Consider the following 23,158-nt stretch of genomic DNA (forward strand, 5'->3'; position numbering starts at 1 on the left):
TCTACACTAATAAAAGAGAAACATGGTAATTGGCGTACGGCCGCTACCCTTCCCATTGGCTAATCATGGGCAATATGCAAATTAGCTGTCAGCAAAATGGCGGTTAACCGCCAACCAAGATGGCGGCTAATTTGCATATTGCCGGCAGGATGGGGCAGCGCCATCGTGCCTGCCCCTCCTCCATCCAGGCCTGCTATCTGTGACCTGGATGGCGGGCGACCCAACCCAGGGCTGGCGAGGCGTGACCGCAGCTGTCCCCTACTGGCCAAGACCCCAACCGGCTCTCCCACCAGCAGACCGGGGCTGGCCTGGCGGCTTCGGCTTCCGCCCACAGTCACACCCCACAGACCCGCTGCTGCCAGCAGACCAAGGCTGGGGAGGCAGAGGCCCCCAACCCGCTCCCCCGGCAGACTAGGGCTGGGGAGGCAGCTGCTGCAATCGCCCGCACTCACGCCCCAACCCGCCTGATCGCCCCCGACCCCCTCCCGCGGGCAGACCCGGGCTGGCGGGGCTGCTGCGGCATCAGCCCGCAGTCACGCCCCCAACCCGCGAGAGCGGGGAGAGGGTAGGGGGAGGGGGTGATCGAGGCTGGCGAGTTGCCTGGGACCCGCATTCCCCCACGGGCAGACCTGGGCTGGCGGGGTGGCTGCGGCGTCTGCCCGCAGTCACGTCCCCAACCCGCAAGAGCGGGTTGGGGGCGTGAGTGCAGGCGATCACCCCAAAACCACTCCCGCTGGCAGACCTGGGCTGGCGGATTGCCCTGGACCCGCATTCCCCTGTGTGCACCTGCCCGTGGGATCACAGCCGTGATCACGGAGCAGGAAAGGACGGCCTGCAGCCAGCCCCTGTGTGCACCTGCCCGTGGGATCGCAGCCGCGATCACGGAGCAGGAAAGGGCGGCCTGCAGCCAGCCCCTGTGTGCGCCTGCCCGTGGGATCGCAGCAGCGATCACGGAGCAGGAAAGGGCGGCCTGCAGCCAGCCCCTGTGTGCGCCTGCCCATGGGATTGCAGCCGCGATCACGGAGCAGGAAAGGGCGGCCTGCAGCCAGCCCCTGTGTGCGCCTGCCCATGGGATTGCAGCCGCGATCACGGAGCAGGAAAGGGCGGCCTGTAGCCAGCCCCTTTGTGCGCCTGCCCGTGGGATGCAGCAGCGATCACGGAGCAGGAAAGGGCGGCCTGTAGCCAGCCCCTTTGTGCGCCTGCCCGTGGGATGCAGCAGCGATCACGGAGCAGGAAAGGGCGGCCTGCAGCTAGCCCCTTTGTGCGCCTGCCCGTGGGATGCAGCAGTGATCACGGAGCAGGAAAGGGCGGCCTGCAGCCAGCCCCTGTGTGAGCCTGCCCGTGGGATGCAGCCACGATCACGGAGCAGGAAAGGGCGGTCTGCAGCCAGCCCCTGTGTGCACCTGCCCGTGGGATGCAGCAGCAATCACGGAGCAGGAAAGGACGGCCTGCAGCCAGCCCCCCTGTGTGCCTTTCCCTAGGTAGCCCTGGGGATCCCACAGTAGGGAAGGGCGCCCCACCCTGGCCACAGCTCAGGGGAGAGTACAACATGCAGTGGAGGCCAGGAGCCTGAGTGATCAACAGAGAGGGGCGCCTGCTTGAAGCCTTCAGGGTGTGGCTGGTGGTAGGCCTCCAGCAGACTCACACACACACACACACACACACACACACACACACACACGGGGACGGCTGCACCGAGCCTCTGCTGCCAGACTGTGGCCATCAGTAGGACATCCACTGAGGGCTCCCAGACCGAGGGGCAGGCTTGGCTGAGGGAACCCCATCCCCCAGTGCACAAATTTCGTATTAAAGACACAACATTGTACATATTATTGTTAGTTTAGTTATTAGTTAAAGACATGACATTGTAGAAATTATTTACTTTACCTAAGCTTCCAGTTCTCTTCTGTGAAATTAACGTAATAGTAGTAGCAACTATCTTATGCAGTTATTATGAGGATTAAATAAGAAGATGGATTATTACTAATATAAAAATAATTGAGGGAAATCAAAAAAGCATTAACAACGATTTTTCCCTTTGTCATGGCATATAGGTGCCTTCTTCAAAATTCCCATGTTTTCTAAATTACTTAAAATGAAACTATTAATTTATAATCCAAATATATATTGATAATAAAAATAAAACTAGTGTGAATGATCTCTTAAAGCAGCAGTTCTTAACATGTGGGTTGCAACCCCTTTGTCGGTCAAACGACCCTTTCACAGGGGTCACCTAAGACCATCCTGCATATCAGATATTTACATTACGATTCATAACAGTAGCAAAATTACAGTTATGAAGTAGCAACAAAAATAATTTTATGGTTGGGTCACAACATGAGGAACTGTATTTAAAGGACCAGAAGGTTGAGAACCACTGTCTTAAAGGGTTAAAGATCATTTTTCATGTGGATAAGCACATTCAGATTTATAGCTTGTAATTTATTTTTAAACTAGGGGCCCAGTGCATGAATTCGTGCACCTTGAAAGGAACTGTGGGCCATGAGGCTGCAGTGGGCACAGGGGCGGGTCTCGGCCCATCCTCCGCACCCCTGTCCAGTCCCTCCCACTGTGACCCCTAATCCCCTGTCTGCTGGCAGCCCCGCTAATGCCGCCTATCCCATGAGCTGACAGCGCCAGCCCCACTCGCACCTGCTGACGGCATGGAGAGATTGGGGCCGGCACCAGCAGCGGGTGTGAGCGGCAGCTGCTTCCCCAATCACCCCCCAGGAGCAGGTTTCATATATATAGATATATTAAATATTCTTAAAGAAAATACAGTATCAAATTTGGTTTGTGAAAGAAATAAAAGTCAATTCATTAAACACACATAACATTCTCATTTCTTAGAGTTAGCTCTTTCACAATATTACTTATTTAAAGCACAGATGAAAATCAATATTAGGATGATGTATTATAGAATTGTACCCTTGAAACCTATATAATTTTATTAACCAATGTCACCCTAGGAAATTCAATAGAAATTTTTTAAAAATCAAGAAAAACTCTGGCAACAACATAAGTTCTGAACCGGCAAAAGAAACAGTAGAGTCTGTGCACTAACCTCATATATTTTTCTTATTTAAAAAGGCCCTCAAGTGTTCTTAGTGGTATTGTCTGTTTGATGGCTGTTTGTGTAAACTCTCTCCATGTCATTGTGCAAGCAGGAAACTGAGGGGCATCCTGGACTTGTTCTGTTTTTCCGGTCTTTCTGCTGCTGCAGACAAGTCTTCTCCATTCTGTCCCTACATGACGTGGGAGATCAGATAAAAATGTAAACCACCTTTGCCTCTTACTTCACATATAGAATGTTTCTGAACTGGCCTCCTTCTCTCTAGTCTTAATCTCTTCCACGCCCCCCTCTCCTATCCCCCCATCCTGCTCCCTCCACACGCTGTTAGCTGAAATGCATCAGGACTTGCCATTGCTCTCCAGACCAAACTACAGGCAGGGATGGCCTCGCAGACCTTCCTGGTGTGTCCCCTGCCTACGTCTCCAGCTTCATTTCTCCTCTCGGTCACATATGCTCAGCTGAAATCACCAACATGACTCCCCATTTCCCACATTTCTCATATTTGCTTGCCTATTGGCCTTTCACTGGTCCCTCTGACTTGAACACAAGCTTACCTCTTCTGCCTTTTCACCTCTGAGCTTTAAAGCTTCTCATCCTTTTGGGTTCAGCTTAGAAATTCTCTCTTTGAAAGGCTTTGGGGATCACTCAAGGCAGGGGCCACTGCCATCCCCTGCTTCACACCCACTATTTCTCTGATCACAGCCCTACAGCACATTAACCTTCTCAGAGGCGTTCTCTTCTTCCCTTAATTATGCTTCTAAACTCAGTTACCTCATTTCCAAGCCCATGACATGAGGATCACCCACTTATAAGTGAGACTAGGGGCTATCGACAGATATATAGGCTAAAGTAGAAATTAACAAGGTGTAGCCTCAGACCTGGAGAGAAGACAAAATAAGGAATTAAAACTCTTAGTATTTTTAGGTGGAAATAAGGTTCTTAAGAATTTCACAATTAACAGAGTGGAAGACAAAGTCCGAAAATAGTAACCCTCAGACCATCAAGAAAGGCCTGTCCAGTCAAAAAAAGAATGAAACTATATTTGAAGGAATACCAGCAAAATAGTTGAAGTAACATTTGATCATTTATTACATTTGATAATTGTTCTAGTAAATTATTACTTTAATGCCACCTGCAGTCTCAAAGTGGTCATTTCAATTGTAGGTATGTCTAATTTGTGTTTCCTTCCTCAATGCAGGATGAGAAATGATAGTAAATGCAGTTGTGTATACACAAAATTGAAAAATTACTTTTTGCCGGGGTTCTTGGCCCAGCATCAAGAAGGGTTCAGGAATCTGGAGAAGGCTGTACGTAGATTTAATAGGAATCCAGAGACTAATGAAGAGTCCGGAGACAAGATATAATTTTGAAAGGCATTGGGGGTCAGAGGAGCTTAGCTAAAGGAGCTAAGATCCAAGACCTTAAGTCTAAGGTCTTAGGCTCTCTCGTTGTCCCCAGGACCCCATGCTTTTTATTAACACAATTTGTCATGAGGGGAGGCAGAGATATACACTTCAAAGGGTCAGGGTTTGGTACAGAGTCCATTGTCAGAATGGGGGAGTTAGCCTACAGTTGTTATCAATTTAATGTATCCTATTCAGGTTTGGGGAAATGCCTTCAGCCATTCCCAACAGGTGATTACATGTGTGACTCAACCCTGTTGAGTCCCCAAGTTTCATCAACCTTTTGATGAAACTCTTGAAATTATGACATGCTGGAATTGGTCTCTGGCAACTTTTAAATATGCAGAATACAGAATTACACAGTTTAGAGGGTTTTTCAGATAGAAGTGATTGAATTGGTAAGTTATTTTATTGTTTCTTTGCTCACCTTTGTGAAGCCTTTCTATATACTAAAGCCATCATTGTTACATTTATAGATGCAAATCTACTGCTTTGATGTGGACCAATTCTCCAGTTTTGAAGAAGCAGTTAAAGGAAAAGGAAAGATAAGAGCATTATCCATTTTATTTGAGGTAATCATTGTATTTAGACTTACCACTAACTCCATTCCTGTTTGAATCACATGAAATATTGATGTGAAATGTCAAAACGTTCTTTGGAACAAATAGAAGAGCTCACAAGTAGAATGCTAACTTGGAGAACAACCCCTTGGCTGGGCAGTTGGAAGGGCCTCTTGTACTCATCAGTTGGGTACCTCACTGCCAGCTGGAGCAAACTGTCCTGAGGGCACCGATTTGCCTCTTTGTATATGTGAAGGATCATAATGATATAGCAGAGACTGTGAGTCATGACATTTTAAAATGTACTTTTCATGGTGGAAAGTTTAAGAGATTTAAAAGGTTTATGTTGTATTTGTACCTTGCTGTGGAAAAAGAGTGAGCAATTTGGAGGACATTACTTTTGACTATTAAAATGGAAATCACTAATCTTTACATTTTAGTGGACACTTAATCAAACATTTTACCCCGTTTTTAGAATATCATTCTTCTTTAACAGATTGGAATAGAAGAAAATTTGGATTACAAGGCAATTATCGATGGAGTCGAGAAAGTTGGTCGTTTTGGTAAGTAAGCTATTTGGAGACATCTTCTAGATTCTGCTTTGGATGCTAATGAATTTTTACATTATTACAAAAATCAGTTGGGTGGGAGAATGAGTTAAGAACAGATCTCACTGGGAGATTGCCTCCTGCAGGAGTGAGGGCTGGCACACGAGTAGCTAAATGACCAAGGCAGTGCTATTGGGATGTGCTACTGGGAAGATGCAAAAACAAAAATGGGACTATTCAAGGAGACAGGAAAGCCATATTGTTTAAGGATTCTAGGACCAGATGAAATATTTAGGAAAACTCTACCCATTTTTTGTTTTTGGTAGGAATTCTCGGTTTTGAATACAAGTCCTATATTCTTGTATATCTCGCAAATTAAATCAATATTTGTTATTGTACTATATATGTATGTGTATTTATATACATATGTTACCCAGAATATATTTTCCACTCTTTGTCTTGGCTTTTTACTCTTTTAATAGTGACTATGGATGAATAGATCTTGATGATCACATCTTGAAATTTATCTTTTATGGATAATAATTTTTGTGTGCCATTTCAAAAATCTTAATTTACCATAAGATTATAAAGATAATTTTCTCTGTTTTTTGTCTTAAAGTTTTATTATTCTGTTCACATTTAGATCTATAATCTATTTATAACTGATCCATGCAGTGCATTTAGAACTGATTGAGTGTAAAGTAGGGATTCAAGATGCACTTTTTTCCATAAAAATATTCAACTGATGCAGCAGTCTTTTTGTTGTTGTTAACCCTTACCCAAGGACGCTTCTTCCATTGACCTTTAGAGGGAGTGGAAGGGAGGGGGAGGGATAGAGAGGAAACATTATTGTGAGAGAGACACATTGATCAGTTGCCTCTGGTACTGGGCCAGGTGATTGAGCCTGCAACCGAGGCAGGCACCCTTGTCAGGAATCAAATCCACAACCCTCAGTCCATGGGCCCACACTCTGAGCCAACCACTGAGCCAACAGGCCAGGGCTGACCCAGCACTCTTTATTCAAAATGCAGTTCATTCCAACTACAGAGTAATTTTTTTCTGTCATAAATCAAGTGACCATGCATATGGGGGTCTGGACTCTGTTCTCTTCCATATTCCCTTTGTCTCTTTTTCCATAAAGATCTCACTGTCATGACTTTTACAACTTTATATAAGAGGTCTTATTATCTAGTGGTGAAAGTTCACCAGCTTTATTAATGTTCAAGAGTATCATAACTTTGTTTTTTTAATTCCAGTTGACATTCAATATTATATGTGTTTCAGATGTATAGCATAGTGGTTAGATATGTACAAAGTGATCTTCTCAATAAGTCTAGTCATCACCTGGCACCATACATAGTTATTACTGTATTATTGACTGTATTCCCTATGCTGTCCTTCATATCCCTATGACTATTTTGTAACTATCAATTTGTGCTTTTTAATCCCTTCGCCTAACTTTTCTTTGTATTTCCAATTGAATTTTAAGATCAGCATGTCAATTCACACAACACACACACACACACACACACACACACACACACACACACACACAAAGTCCCTCTTGGGACTTCAATTAAGATTTCATTGACTCTATAAATTAATTTGGAGAAAATCAACACCTTCACAGTACCAAACCTTTCTACTCCTGTACATGGTGTTTCCCATTATTTTAAGATTTTATCAATTAGAGAATTACTCTTAAGAAAGTTTTGTGATTTTAAATAAAGATGTTAAACACATCATTCTTTAGATTTACTTATACTTGATACTTTGTTGTTATTATGTTCTATTATTTAAATTTTTTATTCTCTATAGTTTGCTACTGTTATATAGAAATAGAATAACTTTTTGTAGATTGGTCTTGTATGCAGTGACTTTACTAAATACACTTGTTAATTCTAATAGTCTGTAATTTTTTTTATATTTTATATGCACAGTCATGTTATTTGAAAATTATGGTATTATCATTTATTCCTATCCAGTCTTTATGAGTTTTTTCTTTTTCTTGTTTTGTTGCATTGGCCCAGTCTTCCAGTTCAATGTTAGATAGAAATGGTGATAGCAGGACGTCTTTGTTTTCCCTTGATCTCTAAGGGAAAAGCTTTCAATAAGTCATCCTTGTTATGTTTATTATGGGCTTTTGAGGATAACCTTCAGAATGAGCTTTTGTTTTTGTTTTCCACTAAGTGTATTGAATCTTATCAAATGATTTTCCTGTATTTATTAAAATGGTCATATGATTTCCGAGTATCTTTTATATGTAAAATAATCTTTCTAGCATCTTCCTGGTGTAAAGATGAAGCATCTAACACTATGTAGTGATATATGTAAGAAAACTATGTATGTGCCAGTTTTATTGCCATTTAAAAAGTAGATCTAAACTGTTCTCAGATTCTCATTTCTGATTAAATAGATACCAAGGCATATGTCTCTGTTTCATAGAAGTTTTGAACAGCTAAGTTCCAGAGTTGGGATGCCAGCTGAGACGTCTGTTATTACTTTGCAGGGAAACAGGCGGCGTTAGATCCTTTCGTATTGCTGAACCTCCTGCCAAACTCAACCGACAAGTATTACACCTACAATGGCTCGCTGACCTCGCCTCCCTGCACGGACACCGTCGACTGGATTGTTTTTAAAAATACAGTTAGCATCTCTGAAAACCAGGTAATATTAGAAATTCAAACACATGAAGTAATTTGAAAAAAAAAATTTCGGAGCTTTACTACAGAATGTTTTAGAGCCTTTACTGATGCCCGTGAAGCAGGAATGTTAAAGGACATGTTAAATTATCTTCTTTTTAGTTGGCTGTTTTCTGTGAAGTTCTCACCATGCAGCAGTCTGGTTATGTCATGCTGATGGACTACTTACAAAATAATTTTCGAGAACAACAGTACAAGTTTTCCAGGCAGGTGTTTACCTCTTACACTGGAAAGGAAGAGATTCGTGAAGCAGGTATGTATTGAAATATAATTTTTCTACAACTCACAGATGCAGTTTTGTAGGAGATAATTGTGGTACAATGGAAAACAACAATTTTTAGAAATGTATTTATTAGCTTTGTAGCTTTAAACAAACTGTTTAACCTCTCTAAATCTCAGTTACCACATTCATAAAATGGCAATTTAAAATATCCATTCTTCCCCACATGAATATTTCCGTTTTGTGGGTGAAGAACAGTGAGATTCAATAAGGCAGTGATTTTTCTAAAACACACAGCAGTAGATGACAAAGCTACAGACAGAGTTCTGAAGTCACTTGATGGAATTTGTACTAAGAGCTCTAAAAGAGAACTGAATAAACAACCAAGGTGTTCAGAGCGTGGGGAGATCACATCCGGTTGGGGTGATCAGGGGAACCCCAGTGAGAGAACTAAATTTGAGCTGAGCCTTGACATGTGGTTTTGTTTTGGTTTGTTTGTTTGTTTGTTTCTGAGGTAGATCAATCATTTGTTTCAACAGGTATTTTTAAATTAAATGTATTAAGTTGACATTGGTTAAGAAGATGATATTTCCATGGGTACATTTCCATGACCTTGCATCTTGTGCCCACCACCAAAAGTCAAATCTTCTGTCACCATATATTTGGGTTTTAAGGTGTTCATCTTAGTGTTGGCAGCTCCTGGAGAAGAGCTAACGCCTAGTAGGGATGGAAACTAAATGGGCTGAATTATTAATGAAAAATGAGTCTTTTCCCCAGTTGCTTTCTTTGGAGGGAAGAAATGTCTTGTCAGGCAATAGAGGGGATGCCATGGAGCATCTCCGCAGTGACTTCTTTGAAGCCAGTGCAGCAGTCAGAGCCTTTGGAAATGCCCAGAGGACACAACCAGTTGCATCTACTGACTTGTCCTTTTCATTTCACCCTTTGAATGGACTAGTTCATGAAGGAAATAGTTGAAGTGGCCTTTGCTTTGGGGACTTAAAACCTTTCCAAGTACATGGTCTTCTTTGATCTCGGCCCTGCCATGAATTTTTGGTCATGTATAACATTAATTTAATAATCATCTGCTTTTGAAGATTAGGCATTAAAATGGCATGCTTTAATGTGCTATTTGTGAGCATTGTTTACGCTTTAACCACACAAGAAAAAAAATACAGCACAAGACAGCAATGATGAATAGCTGCATTTAATGTTACATTAAGTTTCAAATTAAATTGCCCCAAAGTGAGGAAATTTAATTATATTTCTACTAGCAACACTAAATACTATAACATCCTGTCTGGTAAATAATAGACAATTGATTAGAAAAAAAGAAGCTGGATTTAACCATTTCCTTTTCTAAAATACAAATGACCAAATAAAAATTTTAAATAAATGTATTTCTGTCATTTACTTTTCTCAATTATATGTTACTAAAACCCTTCCATACCATTTGCCATTTTATGGTAGGTCCTGTTTAATACTAACTAGTCTCAGTGCGTTCTCCTCCCCATCCAGCTTCCTTCTTTCATTCTGAAGAGGGCAGACCCCATCTCCCAGGCTGCACTTACACATGCTCTTTCCTGTCCATGGCATGTTCTTCCCGGCTGTCTTCACTCATTGGTCTTCTCATTCTTCAAAACCAAGTAGACCATTGCAACCACTGGAGAGCCACTCTGACTCCACCGCCATCCCCACCAAGCCTAGCTCTGGCCGGGGCACAAGATTGTGCCCTGGTGGAGGTGCTGTACCCACAGAGTAACAGATAAGTGATGTGCATCTGAAGTTGTGTGATGGGCCCAGGTGTGCCTATTCTCTGCACATCCAAACCTCATAGCAGTTGGCATAGAATGATAATTGTCTGTTTACTCATGAAGGGAGTAGCTAAGTTTTTCACCTCTTTACCTCTATTGCTGAGCTAAAGTGCAGCTCTCATTCACCAGACACCTAGCAAATGACTAAAAGAATTCATCTCCATATAGTGCAAATATGGCAGGTTATACTTCATGGCTGTCTATTGCACCATTTAACATGTCTACACATATGTAGATCTGATTTAACGTGGAACGTTGTTGTTTCCACAGTTAAGGGACGAAGTCCAAAGTAATCCATGAAAACAGTAATCCACCATGCATTGTGTGAATCAGTGGCCTTAGTTTCCAGTTTGGAAAGATGATATTAAGTGGTTTGTTCAAGTTCACAGAACTATAAAGTACTGAATGAGTATTTGAACTCAGCTCTTCTTGATTTTAAAGACTTCCAAAGCTTTCTCCACTATGCTGTATATCAGGGGTCCTTCCAGACCTTTTTCTTAAAAATACATTATTATTTCTCACAGAAATGAAATTGCACTACTTACATATCTGTTTATTGATTTTTTATTCCATGATATAAATATATTATTAATACACCATTTTTATGTAGTATTGCTTTGTAGAGTCATTAATCCAGCTTCTCAGTTCTGGATATTTGGGTTACATTTATATATTTTACCATTATAAATATCTAACATTCTCATTTTGACCAAGAGAGAAGTAAGAGTTGGCATGAAAATGGTCAAAATTCTGCTCTCAGTAGATGCATTGTAGAAAAATACGCTCTGCAAAACTACATTGCAAATCATTGCAAAGCCCACATGAGGTCTGTATATCCATGTAAACCCCTTCAGGGCAGAGGTCCAGCTTCATCCACTTCTGCATTTAGAGCAGGAATGCATGCCAAAACCGGTTTGGCTCAGTGGATAGAGCGTCGGCCTGCGGACTGAAAGGTCCCAGGTTCGATTCCGGTTAAGGGCATGTACCTGGGTTGCGGGCACATCCCCAGTGGGGGGTGTGCAGGAGGCAGCTGATCGATGTTTCTCTCTCATCGATGTTTCTAGCTCTCTATCTCTCTCCCTTCTTCTCTGTAAAAAATCAATAAAATATGTTTAAAAAAAAATTTAGAGCAGGAATGCAATAAGAGTTTGTGCATGAACATGTCTTACCAGAACTCAGTCCTCAAGTTTTGCATTTTTTATGTGGAGCTGCCATTTACTAGAAAGGCATGTCTTTTTGGCACCATGGAATGCACAATGGCTTTCTAAGAATCACAGAATTTAGTAGAACCATTGGATCCTGAAGGAGTAAGTAAAAGCAGGCTTTTAGATAATGAGGAATATGTGTGAGTAACCATACAGACACAGCGTGAGTGGAAAGTAGGTGAAGTTAAACTTTGTCCCCTGCCTTCCAGGTGCCAGGTGCTTCCCTACTGCCCTCGCAGCCCCTGGCAAGACTCCCACTGAGAAGCAGGGCCTGGGAAAGCAGTGGGAAAGACGTGGTCTTTAAAGTCCTGTAGGCTTTTGCTTTCAAACCCCAGTGCCAACACTTATTAGTTACGAAAATTGTCAATTTACTAAAGCTTCAGTTTCTGAACCTAAAAAATGAGTTAAAATGCCACCTTTGTAGGGTTGTTGTGGGTTTTAAATGAACAAAAGTTTGCAAAGCAGAGCAGTCCTTTGAACATAATGTGCTCCAGACGTATAGCTACTACTAGAGGCCCAGTACACGAAAATTTGTGCACTTGAGGGGTCCCTTAGCCCAGCCTGCACCCTCTTGCAGTCTGGGAGCCCTCAGGGGATGTCTGACTAAAGGCTTAGGACCACTGGGCAGTCGGACATCCTTAGCGCTGCTGTGGAGGCAGGAGAGGCTCCCACCACCGCTGCTGCACTCACCAGCCTTGAGCCCGGCTGCGTTGAGCGTCTGCCCCCTGGTGGTCAGTGCACATCATAGCGACCGGTCATTCTGCCGTTCGGCCAATTTGCATATTAGTCTTTTATTATATAGGATTATTGTAATGTGTGTGTGTATGTGATACACTTATTTATATGTGTGTGTATGCATACATGTGTCTAAATATGATGGCTAAGCTATCACAGCAAGTATAGCATACTATTCAAGTTTTCCATGTTTAAGGCTTTTGTTTGTTGACTAGAATTATAAATGCACTTCATTTGCTAGCATGGTAATATATTTAATGATGCTTTTCAAGGGAAAATGGCAATACAAGATGGTCTTTATCCCTTAATGTTGTATTTGAGCAATGAGAAATTTTCTATAATTTCCTGAAAAATGTCACGATGAATTATACATCAGCAGACTTACCTTCTTAAAAGTCAGTAGTTATAAATAGCATTCATTAATGTCACATGTCCATTGACACTATATACGGAAAAGTGACATGAGACTTCTTAGAAGATTATATATTACAAATCAAACTGTTGATGAAGTGCCTGTGCTCCCCAAGAGAAGACTGACTGAATTATGGAGAATTTAAAAGATTTCTCTTGGCTATTTATCTCAAGTGAATGCTGTAATAATTTAGAGGTACCAAACAGTGACAGATCATTTCTAGTTGTTATTTGTCACAGTTGTGGCCATGTTTACATTAGCTTTATTAAGATCTGCTACTCCCTGAGCGGAAATCGCAACCTTAATATTGATTGTCTTCTGGGTCTGTGAGTCTTTAAGCTCCTCTCACAATAGTTTTTCAAATGGTGCTCATAAACCTCATACAAAGATGAGGTGGGTTTATCAGTTTGTCCACAAAGTCCTTTGTCATGGGTTTTGTTAAAGGGCACCACACTTCAAGTCAGTGTAAAAGAACTGGGTAAAACTTAGTGACATCGCAGGCAATTGTGACATTTTCTCTGCCCCTCCCCCAGAATCACCATCTGTCTTGTCACCTTTACTCATAAGCCATGGAGCTAAGACTGCACCTTCTCCCTCAGGGCAGACTGCCCTTCCTCCAAGGTGGGCGCATGAAGCAGCAAAGCAGAAGGAGACTCCTACCTCCCTCCCCTTGACCATCTGCAGCAACTTGCTCCATTAGCTGAGAGATGTGTCAAGCCAGAGTTGTCACTTTCTCCTCACTTGTACTTTGCCTCTTCTTTTCCCTCATTTTTTTTGTTTTCTCATGACACTCAGTGCTTTGCTTATTAATCTTTCATACTTGTTCTCCAAGTCATGCACATCCCTACATGTGAGATATTCGCCCTTCATATAGATTTATATAAGTTATGGGAGGATAAATGACTCCCTGTCAGCTAAAAGTTTGTGGAACTTTTACAACTTCTAGTGAGAAAAATGTGTGGTTTTGAAAATCACAACCTAATTTGGTCTACATGGTATATTTTTACAAGTTTATTTTTATTCCTCTCTAAATGTAGTCCAGGACTAAGAAACTAAAAACAGCCATTATATTTTATAGCTTACTAGCTGTAAGGGTTAGAGGCTACCATAGGAACAAACTTCTCAGAGGCAGGGACAGCATTGCCTGTATTTGTATGTTAAGAGAGCCTGCTATCAAGTGGATGAGAATTTAATGTTAAAAATAAGTTTTTAAGTGAGAACATGTATTGCACCCTGAAAAGGGGGTCTGCATCCTCATTCTTTACATGTGAGCATCCTTTGCATTTCTACCAAAGCAGTTGCTATACTCTACGTGACTTGACATGGACCACAGGATTGTCAAGGGCAAGGGCTTGCAGAAACCAGATTCTCATTCTTGGCCAGTGCTCCTTAAAGAATCTGTAACTAGGGTTCAGATCACATGTATCTTGTGGAAAGATATCGGGGAATGTGATTCAGTCCTGCTATAGGAACTGGGACCTCAACATAGTTCTGAACTTCCCATAATCAAGGAAATTAATTACATTTTATTACTACTTTATTATATCAATTGGTAGCCTGATCTGGAAAACCCTTCTTAATTTTAAATCCAGATAATATGCTTTGTAGAGTATATATCCTTCTGATAAGATAATTAAACTAATTTCAATAAGAAATATAATGAAAACCTGGAAAATTTAGTGCAAATTAAAAACTCATTTCATGGTAATTACCAGTTTTATGCTTGAACATAAAGTAGTATATGTATATGGAATTAACTAGATTGTTATTTAAAGATTCTGTCCTACCTTATAGAAGGGCAGTCCTTTGGCAAGATCACAGACTACAAATAGAAGTACGGGCTTCCCTTTTGACTACATCCTGAAATATATATATCTTTTCCCCATAAAAACCTGTATTTCAATATCTAAAGTACAAGATTGGGCTGTAGCTTTGTAACTTATTATTAAGTTTTTGATTATCAATAAACAAAGGGAACCCTGGCCAGGAGGTTCACTTGGTTGGAGTGTTGTCCCTACATCAAAAAAAGGCTTCCGGTTCGATCCCCAGTCAGGGCAACGGCAATCAATCAATGTTTCTTTCTCACGTTGATGTTTCTCTCTCTCTCTCCCCCATTTCTCTCTCTAAAATCAATTTAAGAAAAACACACATATCCTCCAGTGAGGATTAAAAAATTTTTTAAATAAACGAAGAGAGTGGCCCTGACCGGTTTGGCTCAGTGGATAGAGCGTCGGCCTGCGGACTCAAGGGTCCCAGGTTCGATTCTGGTCAAGGGCATGTACCTTGGTTGCAGGCAGATACCCAGTGGGGAGTGTGCAGGAGGCAGCTGATCGGTGTTTCTCTCTCATCGATGTTTCTGGCTCTCTCTCCTTCTCCCTTCCTCTCTGTAAAAAATCAATAAAATATATTTTTTAAAAAACGAACAAACAAACAAACAAAAAAAACAAAGAGAGTGTTGTTAACATACATTTATAATTTAAAAATAGGTGGACTTATTTTTTAATTACCAATAGGCTCTTATGGATCTATAAATAAGAAAGCAAATCAATGACTACCTAATGACAAATATAGCTTTCTTTTTTAGAATTCTTTTTACCAATGTTGATTCTTAAAATATGAAGCATCTGTGATTTTTACTATTATTAAGTCGAGATAAACATAGACATCTGACCAAAGAAGTTTGTGCTATTTAGAGAGTAGTCATTTGGGTACTTTGCAGTCATTTGGGTATTTATATTTTTCTCAAGCAATTTTTATGGTTTCTGTGCATGCGCAAAATTTATGCATTTTAAGATTAATTTGGGGGGAAGAGAATATTTCACTTTAAATCATTCCCATATTCTAAAACCTGGGATTGAATTTTTAGGACAAAATCTACAAATGATATTGTCTATAATCACCTTTGTCCTTCCAAAAGAAACTTAGGAATCATTACAAGCATAACTGAGGAATCTTGTTCCTACAATGATAGTTTGAGTAGCTCACATATATTTTGAGATGACTTGATGGTCTTCTGCCATCTGGTGGACACTAATAGAAGTGTCCCTCGGTAGAGTAAAGATAATATAGTCTGGACCTAAATTAGAATATATTTTCTTATTATGAATTCATGTTTTATGATAATGGAAGAATCTTGTTCTTATTCCCAAAGGAACACTTCACCCTAATTCCCTAGTAAACAAAAAATAACTTCATAGTTTTTACAATAATAAATCCTGTCTCTAACTCATATGAAGTTATTCATGCACTTATTTATACAAAGTATATATTTTTTATATTTTCCTGAATCATTCATATTCCATTACTAGCATAGTGTACATTTGCTGAAATTGTTAATACATTGGGGCCTTGACTTACGAGTTTAATTCGTTCTGAGACCGAGCTGGTTAAGGAGCTCATTAACTCAAATTACTCTATCAACTCAATGCAAAAAATGGGCCGAGAGACAGCTGGTATCTCAAAAAACTCGTTAGTTGGGACACTTGTAAGTCAAGGCCCCACTGTACTAAGTACTGTATGTTAAACTTTTAAATTTATAAGGCCAATTGTTAGTTTTGGGTGCCCTCCTGTGTTCATGAGATAAACTACAGACTTGTACAGAGATGAAGACTTGGTGGCAATGCTATTAAGGCACATTTTCATTGAATCCTTGAAATATTTCTTAGAGCAGTGACAATTGGGTGACTGGAGTCAACTGCATGATCTCAGCGAGATGCTTTATAACTTTAAGTATCCCCTGAAAACAAAACCCAGGTTCTGTGAGCTTATTACTTAATCCTGGGTCTTAGTGACCTCTCTCTCTCTGTCTTTGCAGCTCAGTCTGGTCTATGAAGAGATATAGTTATTACTTTGCTTAATTTGTACAACATAAAATTTTATAATTTCCATTCTCACAATTAGCTCAAACTAGCACATTATGAATGTGTTCCAGAAAGTATCAGAGTACTCTTTCTGTTGGGACTAAGTATTTGGCACCATTCCCAGCATAGGCTTGAATTCTATTCTAAGTCCCTGAAAGATTTTCAAAATAATTTTTTTCAGATGAGATAAGCAAACTTTCTAATTCCATGAAATTAATTGCTTAATCAATTTATTATGTCAAAGTAGGATTTTTTGTTACCAGATCTGAAAAATACTGAAATGATTGTTTTACTTGTTCTCCTATGGTTTTCTCTGGTGTGAAATTTTTAATTATTTCAAGGATTTTCTGTCAACAAAATGTCCAGTAAAGACCATATTTTATAATTGAAATTCTCCTCGTCCCAAGCTAAACACATTTGTCAAGTACCTAACAAGAGACATAAAGTCATCGTAAATTTGTAGATGTCCTTTGTACATTTATTTCCAAAAATAATGCCAAATATTCAAGGTAGCATTTTAGTCAATCTAGAAATAAAAGGCTATGGCTTTTATGTTTATAATCTGCTAGAGAAGTTAAGAAAGACCAATTCAGAAAAACAATATAAGAGAAAATGCAATTAATCCAGTAGTAAAACCAAGCAGACAAATGACACAGATCACTTCAGCAGAAGTCAGAGCATGTGGCCTAGAACTCTCTGAATGGAAATGTAGGACCTGAACAGCTAGAGATAGATGTGAAGGAAGAAGTATTTCATAGACAGGAAATGGCATAAACAAAAGCTCTGCAGCAAGTAAGTATAACTCTTTACATTCTTTTTAAATAAAATACAAAAAAATAATCTATATATATAAAAGGATTATATGCTAATTGTCTGACCATCCGGGTAATAACATCATGTAGCAATGCCTGCTTTCCTCTCCCTAGCGACAACTAGCTTCCTTGCAATTTCTTCAGCCCAGGAACATGACTTGCTTTATAGCCAGATGGAAACATTTCACACTTTAACCAAACGTCTATGAAGCATTTTCCCGTGCCTCATCTCATTTGATCCTTACAGAAGTCCTGGAGTAGGTAAATAGGAGACTCAGTGGAATCCTATTTTCATTATCCAGAAAACGGAAATTTAGAAAGCTTAGAAACTTGACCCAACTGAAAAGAAGTAAGAAATGGTGGACCTTGAAAATGACTTCAGGTTTTCTCACTGTGCAGAATATAGTCAAACACTGCTGCAGTTAAATATTTTACCCTTTGTTCTCCCTGCATGATCTACAATAATAATCTGCTTTGTGTTGATATTTACTGCTGTGTTGCTGACAATTACCTGAAAGAGAAGTTGGGGTGCTTCACTGGGCTGGAAAAAGTTTAGCTAAATCAGAAAGTAGGTCTAATTAAGCAAGTTTATTCTATATCTATAAGAGGCTAAGTTGACTTGTGCATGCACAATACATATAAAGCTCTCACTGGTGCCAGTTGTGTGCCTGTGTTTCCATCTCTCATTGTCGATCATGAATTTGGTTGACACTTCTATTATAGAGAAAGGGCGAAGAGTGATATTAAAATATTTCTTCTAATTAATTTCCTTTCAATGTGTACAAATTCATGCACCTAGCCACTAGTAGAATATGATGTAGTACTTGTTAAAATCCTAGAGGCTGACAGCTGTATCAATGACTGTATTTTTTTCTCTCTGAAGTTTGTAGCTCAGAACCAGAAAATGTTCAAGCCGACCCAAAGAATTACACCAGCCTTCTTGTTACATGGGAGAGACCTCGAGTTGTGTATGATAACATGATTGAGAAGTTTGCAGTTCTTTACCAGCAGTTAGAGGGAGAAGACCAAACCAAACATGAATTTTTGACAGATGGCTATCAAGATCTGGTAACTAAGAGATCGATTGTTTCTTATATTGATAATATCATAGTTTAGTTTTCAAGGAAAGATCTTACAAGCGATTGTATATTGTTGCCCTCGATTGTTTAGAGTCGGTATGAAGGTCGCCAGTGGGGAGGAGGAGGAGCAGAAGCTAGCCTAAATGATGTCAAATCTTACAGTGAATCACACTGTAAGGTTATTGTTTATGGTTTTAATTATGGGAGATCACCACTTTGCCAACAACAACATTACAGAGTAGACACATATAGAAGGCTTAGGAACTAGAGATCATCTAGTGTCACTTCTCTTTAGAAATAAAATGACTGAAAGAGCAGTTAAATTCCTGGAGTGTGGTCTCACGGTTGTGGAAAGAACGGGGCTGGAATCCCCGTGCTCTGGCGCCATCATGTGTTATGTGCCCCTTCACATTACACCAGCACAAGGAAAATAGAGTAGGGCTCTCCAAAGTTCCTTTTTTGGCATCAAATTTGCAAGTAGCAACGACATCAATTGAGACAGAACTTTCGGGACACAAGGCAGGTCAGCCTTGGGAAAGATCCACCTGCTCTTCCTCCCTACCCAGGCACGGGAGCTAAAGAAAATAAAGGACAGGGTCCCGCTGTGGCCTGAGTGTCTCAGTAGCAGACTCTGCCTCAGCAGGGAGAGTTGGAAGTGTTGGCTGTGGACTGGGGTTTCATTGAGGCAACACATCTTGGTGTGGCTCTAGGAAGATCCCAATGCAGGTCAGACACTGCACTCTGCATTCAGACAGCTCGAGTGCCACACGCCCTAGGAAACTGCCTTTAAACAAAAACTCCCTGTGATCATGGTGTTGGCTACCATATGGACAAAATAGATCAAATTTGTTCTAACTTTTAGATTCATTTGACTAGAATAGAGACACTATGAACTTGGAAGATTGTGGAATTTATAAGAATATGCTATTTTTCATTTCATAATAGTGTGATGATAATAATAACCCTGTTACTATCTGGCTTATATATTGTTAAGATTAGAAATAAGTTGTTTTTTTATTGTGTTTCCTTCACCTTTTGCTCCTTGCAAATGCTACATGTTTATTTGACTAGAATATCAATTTGCAGATTTTGACATCATGTATAACTTTTATGAGTTCTAGTTAAAAATGGAACTTCCTAAAACTAAATCAGATTTTTTTAAAGCTAAAAAATGCCTAATGTTCGGTAGGTTTTCTACTTAACATTACATAAACTTTTTCTTTGGTTAATAAAATATAAATATTTCTCATTGACAAATGAGAAAAAGTTTCCTAAGGACAAATGTGTACATGAAAATAACACAGTTATAATTTATTGACATCTTTCTTTTAGGGTGCTATTCTCAGTAACTTACTACCCAATATGAGTTATGTTCTTCAAATAGTAGCCATTTGCACTAATGGCTTATATGGAAAATATAGTGACCAGCTGATTGTCGACATGCCTTCCAGTGACCTTGGTAAGTGTCCACCTAGTAGGCCTTTATACTATCTACATAAATGAGGTTAGTTTAATTATTGGATGCATTGGTGTTTTCTCTCTGCTTTTATATCCTTTGGGCCAGAAGGCAAAATGATGCTCTTTATAGTCTGGGTTACAGGTAATTTTGTGAAACATAGAAGCCATTTTTCATTCAGCAGGTCTGGGCAGGACAATTACTGAATTTATTCTGAATATTGAAATTTTCTATTTGTAAACTAAGAACAGCAAAACCTTTTGTAATGTCTGTGATGGTCACCAAATGAAAATAGCTGTGTGAACATTAAGACTTTTATTTTGGACAATGAGCTTTGGTTTCATTTGTGTTTATTTCCTTTTTCAGCCCTCAAAGCATTTTGTAGTAAGTATATATGTGGTGCTGGGATTATGTAAGGTACTTTGGACTATCTATACAAAGCACCTCGAGAGTTTATCTTAGATATTTTTATTCACTTTTTGTGATTTGGTTGGCGGGTGGGAGATGGAAAGGGGGGTTTGGGAGTGCTTTCCTTTTAGTTTATTTCCTAAAAGCAAAACAAAACGTTGGTTCTAATTGTATTTTATTTGCATGCATCTCCTCTGAGTATTATGGGAAAATCTTTTGATCTCAAAGCATATGCAATAATTAAATGAATTGCTAACTATCATAATTTTACAATTTATAGATATGCATAATTATTCAAAAGTCTTCCTTTGTTAATATAAGCAGTTTAAAATAATAAATGGAATTAAATATGTATATATGCATATATTTATATATACATACACATACATATCCTACATATGCATATTCATAAGTATATTCAAAGATATGTATATAAATCTAATATTTTGTGGCCATCCCTATAATGAGGCAACTCACTGAAATTTTTACAAGTTTTTAATGGAAATGAATGGTTACAAATGACATTAAGTATAGCATGTTTCAGTCTCATGGATGGACAACTGATGTGTATTGACTTGCCTTGTGGTCCATATGCTACAGCACAGACTTTATTTAATCCATATGAGCTGTTCACTAATTATCTCATCTCAGTGTTCATACTAGTTGAATTTTTAATGAAAGAATATGTGCCAGAGCATTAGACATTAGATTATATATTTTTCCAAACTACAGGCTACAAAACTTGCCAAGATATTTCCCAAGTTAAAACATTGATGACTAATGAATATTACTACTATCATGATGGCAATAAGGTGACCCAGCACTGTCTGCCATTGCCAAGGCAGGTGCGATGTGATTGGTCAGGGGGCCCGCCATCGCCCCACGATTGCCCCACAGAGGGAGGCCCAGGCTACCCGGCCAGTTTTGGGCAGGGGCCCCCTCTGCAGGGCGGTTGATCTGGACTGCGAGAGGGCGCAGGCCAGGCTGAAGAACCATCCCCCCACCCTGCCACCCCCGAATGCATGAATTTCGTGCTCCAGGCTTCTAGTTATTTAATAATATTTCACATGACCTGGGTATAAAAATCTTTCCTATTGCTCTTATTTAGCATTTTTTTTTCAAAATCAGGTTACTTTTAAGTGGAATGTTAGCTCTAAGTCTTATTAAAAGGTGAGTATCAAATGAACTGACCATGGTTTCAGCTGTACCATCTCATGCTCCTCCACGAAATTTCATTCCTCACTTAACAAAGTGCCCCTATTGACCCCCCTCAGAAAATGTCATCTTTAGCAATGCAACACTGACCATGTTGGTCACTATCATATATGATATGGCATCCAAAACCTCCTCTAATCCTATTGTGTCTTTTAAGATATGAATTATATTGAATATATTCACTTGATTTTACTATCTTGGTTTCATGATAACTAATTTCTTTACATAAAACAATTTCCCAGTAATTTACAAAAAAACAATTACTGTTAGCTATTTATATTATACGAGAGGCCCGGTGCACAAAAATTTGTGCACTGGGGGGAGGGGGTCTCTCAGCCCAGCCTGTGCCCTCTTGCAGTCTGGGACCCCTTGGGGGATAACCACCTGCTAGTTTATCCACAGGAGGCCTGGATGGCGGTGGGGCGGTAGGTGGCTTGCGCTGTCCAGCCCCGCCACCCTGGGTCACACACGGGAGGCCTGGATGGTGACTCTCGCTTTCCTGCTCCACCTGTAGTATGCAAATTTAATGGCCATCTTTGTTGGGTTAATTTGCATACTCTTCTGATTGGCTGATGGGCACAATGAAGGTACGGTCAATTAGGATCTTTGTCTTTTATTAGTGTAGACTCTTTCTTACTCTATCCACTATGGTGAAATTTCAGTCCACTATAGCAAAATTTTAAACTTTCTGAATGTTTTTTCTTTTTGAGAAACTTATTGCATATGAAAAAATAGATCAAATGTCTATTTTTTATAGAAGTGATTTCCGAGTGATCCTTTTAGACTGAATCTATATTGGCACAAAGTACAATATTGTTGTATCATTTGTAGCACTTTCACATTTGTACAAAATAATCAATATTATAACTTAATTTCTATTTATTTAAAGGATCGGGACACTATTGAACTAATGAGATGCTAGTGTGGACACACCATTTAATCTCCATGAATGTTTCAGTCCTTTAAAACATTTTATATTATAATGATGTTTTAGTAGAAGATGGTATTCACTTTACCTTTCACTATGATATTCATTTTAAAAACCAAGAGTTAAAAACAGATAATTGATCCTTTAATTATTCTTTCAAAAACTACTTCATCAAAAGTCAATTTACCCAAAGTTTGGGGTCTTCCTGTTTTATATAGAAAAAAGATTAGTCTCTTACAACTCATCCTTTCTGATCTTAAAGGCTGCAGAATCATTCTAATCAATATGTTTTCAATTCATTATTGAAATTACATTATGCTAAATATTGTTTCTATGGTAAATACACCACAGTAAAAGTCATGGTTTAGTGTGATGGTACCTTCAAGATTTGTGAAGTTTGTGATTTACGTGGCTAATATAGATGTAAGTAGATTTGAGTTTGCTTATTTCATTGTCTTTGTTAGTACCATTTCATCCTGTTTATCATGTTGTTTCATTACTTTAGTAACCTTGTAATATGTCCTATTGAATTGCTCTATTATTATTTTGGATAAACTGTTTTGTAAATACTGTATTGTTTATTGCTTCTGCTCAAAAGAAATGAAGGAGGTCATTTATAATTGCCCTTATTCTTTCAATCAAAGATTTCAAATATTTTAATCAATATCTGTGAAGGAAACCTCAATCTTCCAAACTGTGCATTTAACTTTGGCTCCTTTGATTAAGTTATT

The 23,158-nt window shown here is 39.5% G+C and overlaps 1 protein-coding gene across 2 annotated transcripts in view; it reads left to right on the forward strand.

Annotated features, from left to right (window-relative positions):
* PTPRZ1 (protein tyrosine phosphatase receptor type Z1) overlaps positions 1-23,158 on the forward strand; it is a 186,961-nt gene that overhangs the window by 108,024 nt on the left and 55,779 nt on the right. For both annotated transcript variants that reach the window (XM_070423798.1, XM_070423800.1), the window contains exons 5-10: positions 4,953-5,048; positions 5,533-5,599; positions 8,094-8,251; positions 8,389-8,539; positions 18,225-18,409; positions 19,753-19,879. In XM_070423798.1, the coding sequence (XP_070279899.1) occupies positions 4,953-5,048; positions 5,533-5,599; positions 8,094-8,251; positions 8,389-8,539; positions 18,225-18,409; positions 19,753-19,879 (784 nt within the window). The remainder of the gene's footprint in view (positions 1-4,952; positions 5,049-5,532; positions 5,600-8,093; positions 8,252-8,388; positions 8,540-18,224; positions 18,410-19,752; positions 19,880-23,158) is intronic.

This window comes from Myotis yumanensis, unplaced genomic scaffold (assembly GCF_028538775.1).
Source record: "Myotis yumanensis isolate MYYU_CA2020_CCGP unplaced genomic scaffold, mMyoYum1.0.hap1 SCAF_9, whole genome shotgun sequence".
NCBI lineage: Eukaryota > Metazoa > Chordata > Mammalia > Chiroptera > Vespertilionidae > Myotis > Myotis yumanensis.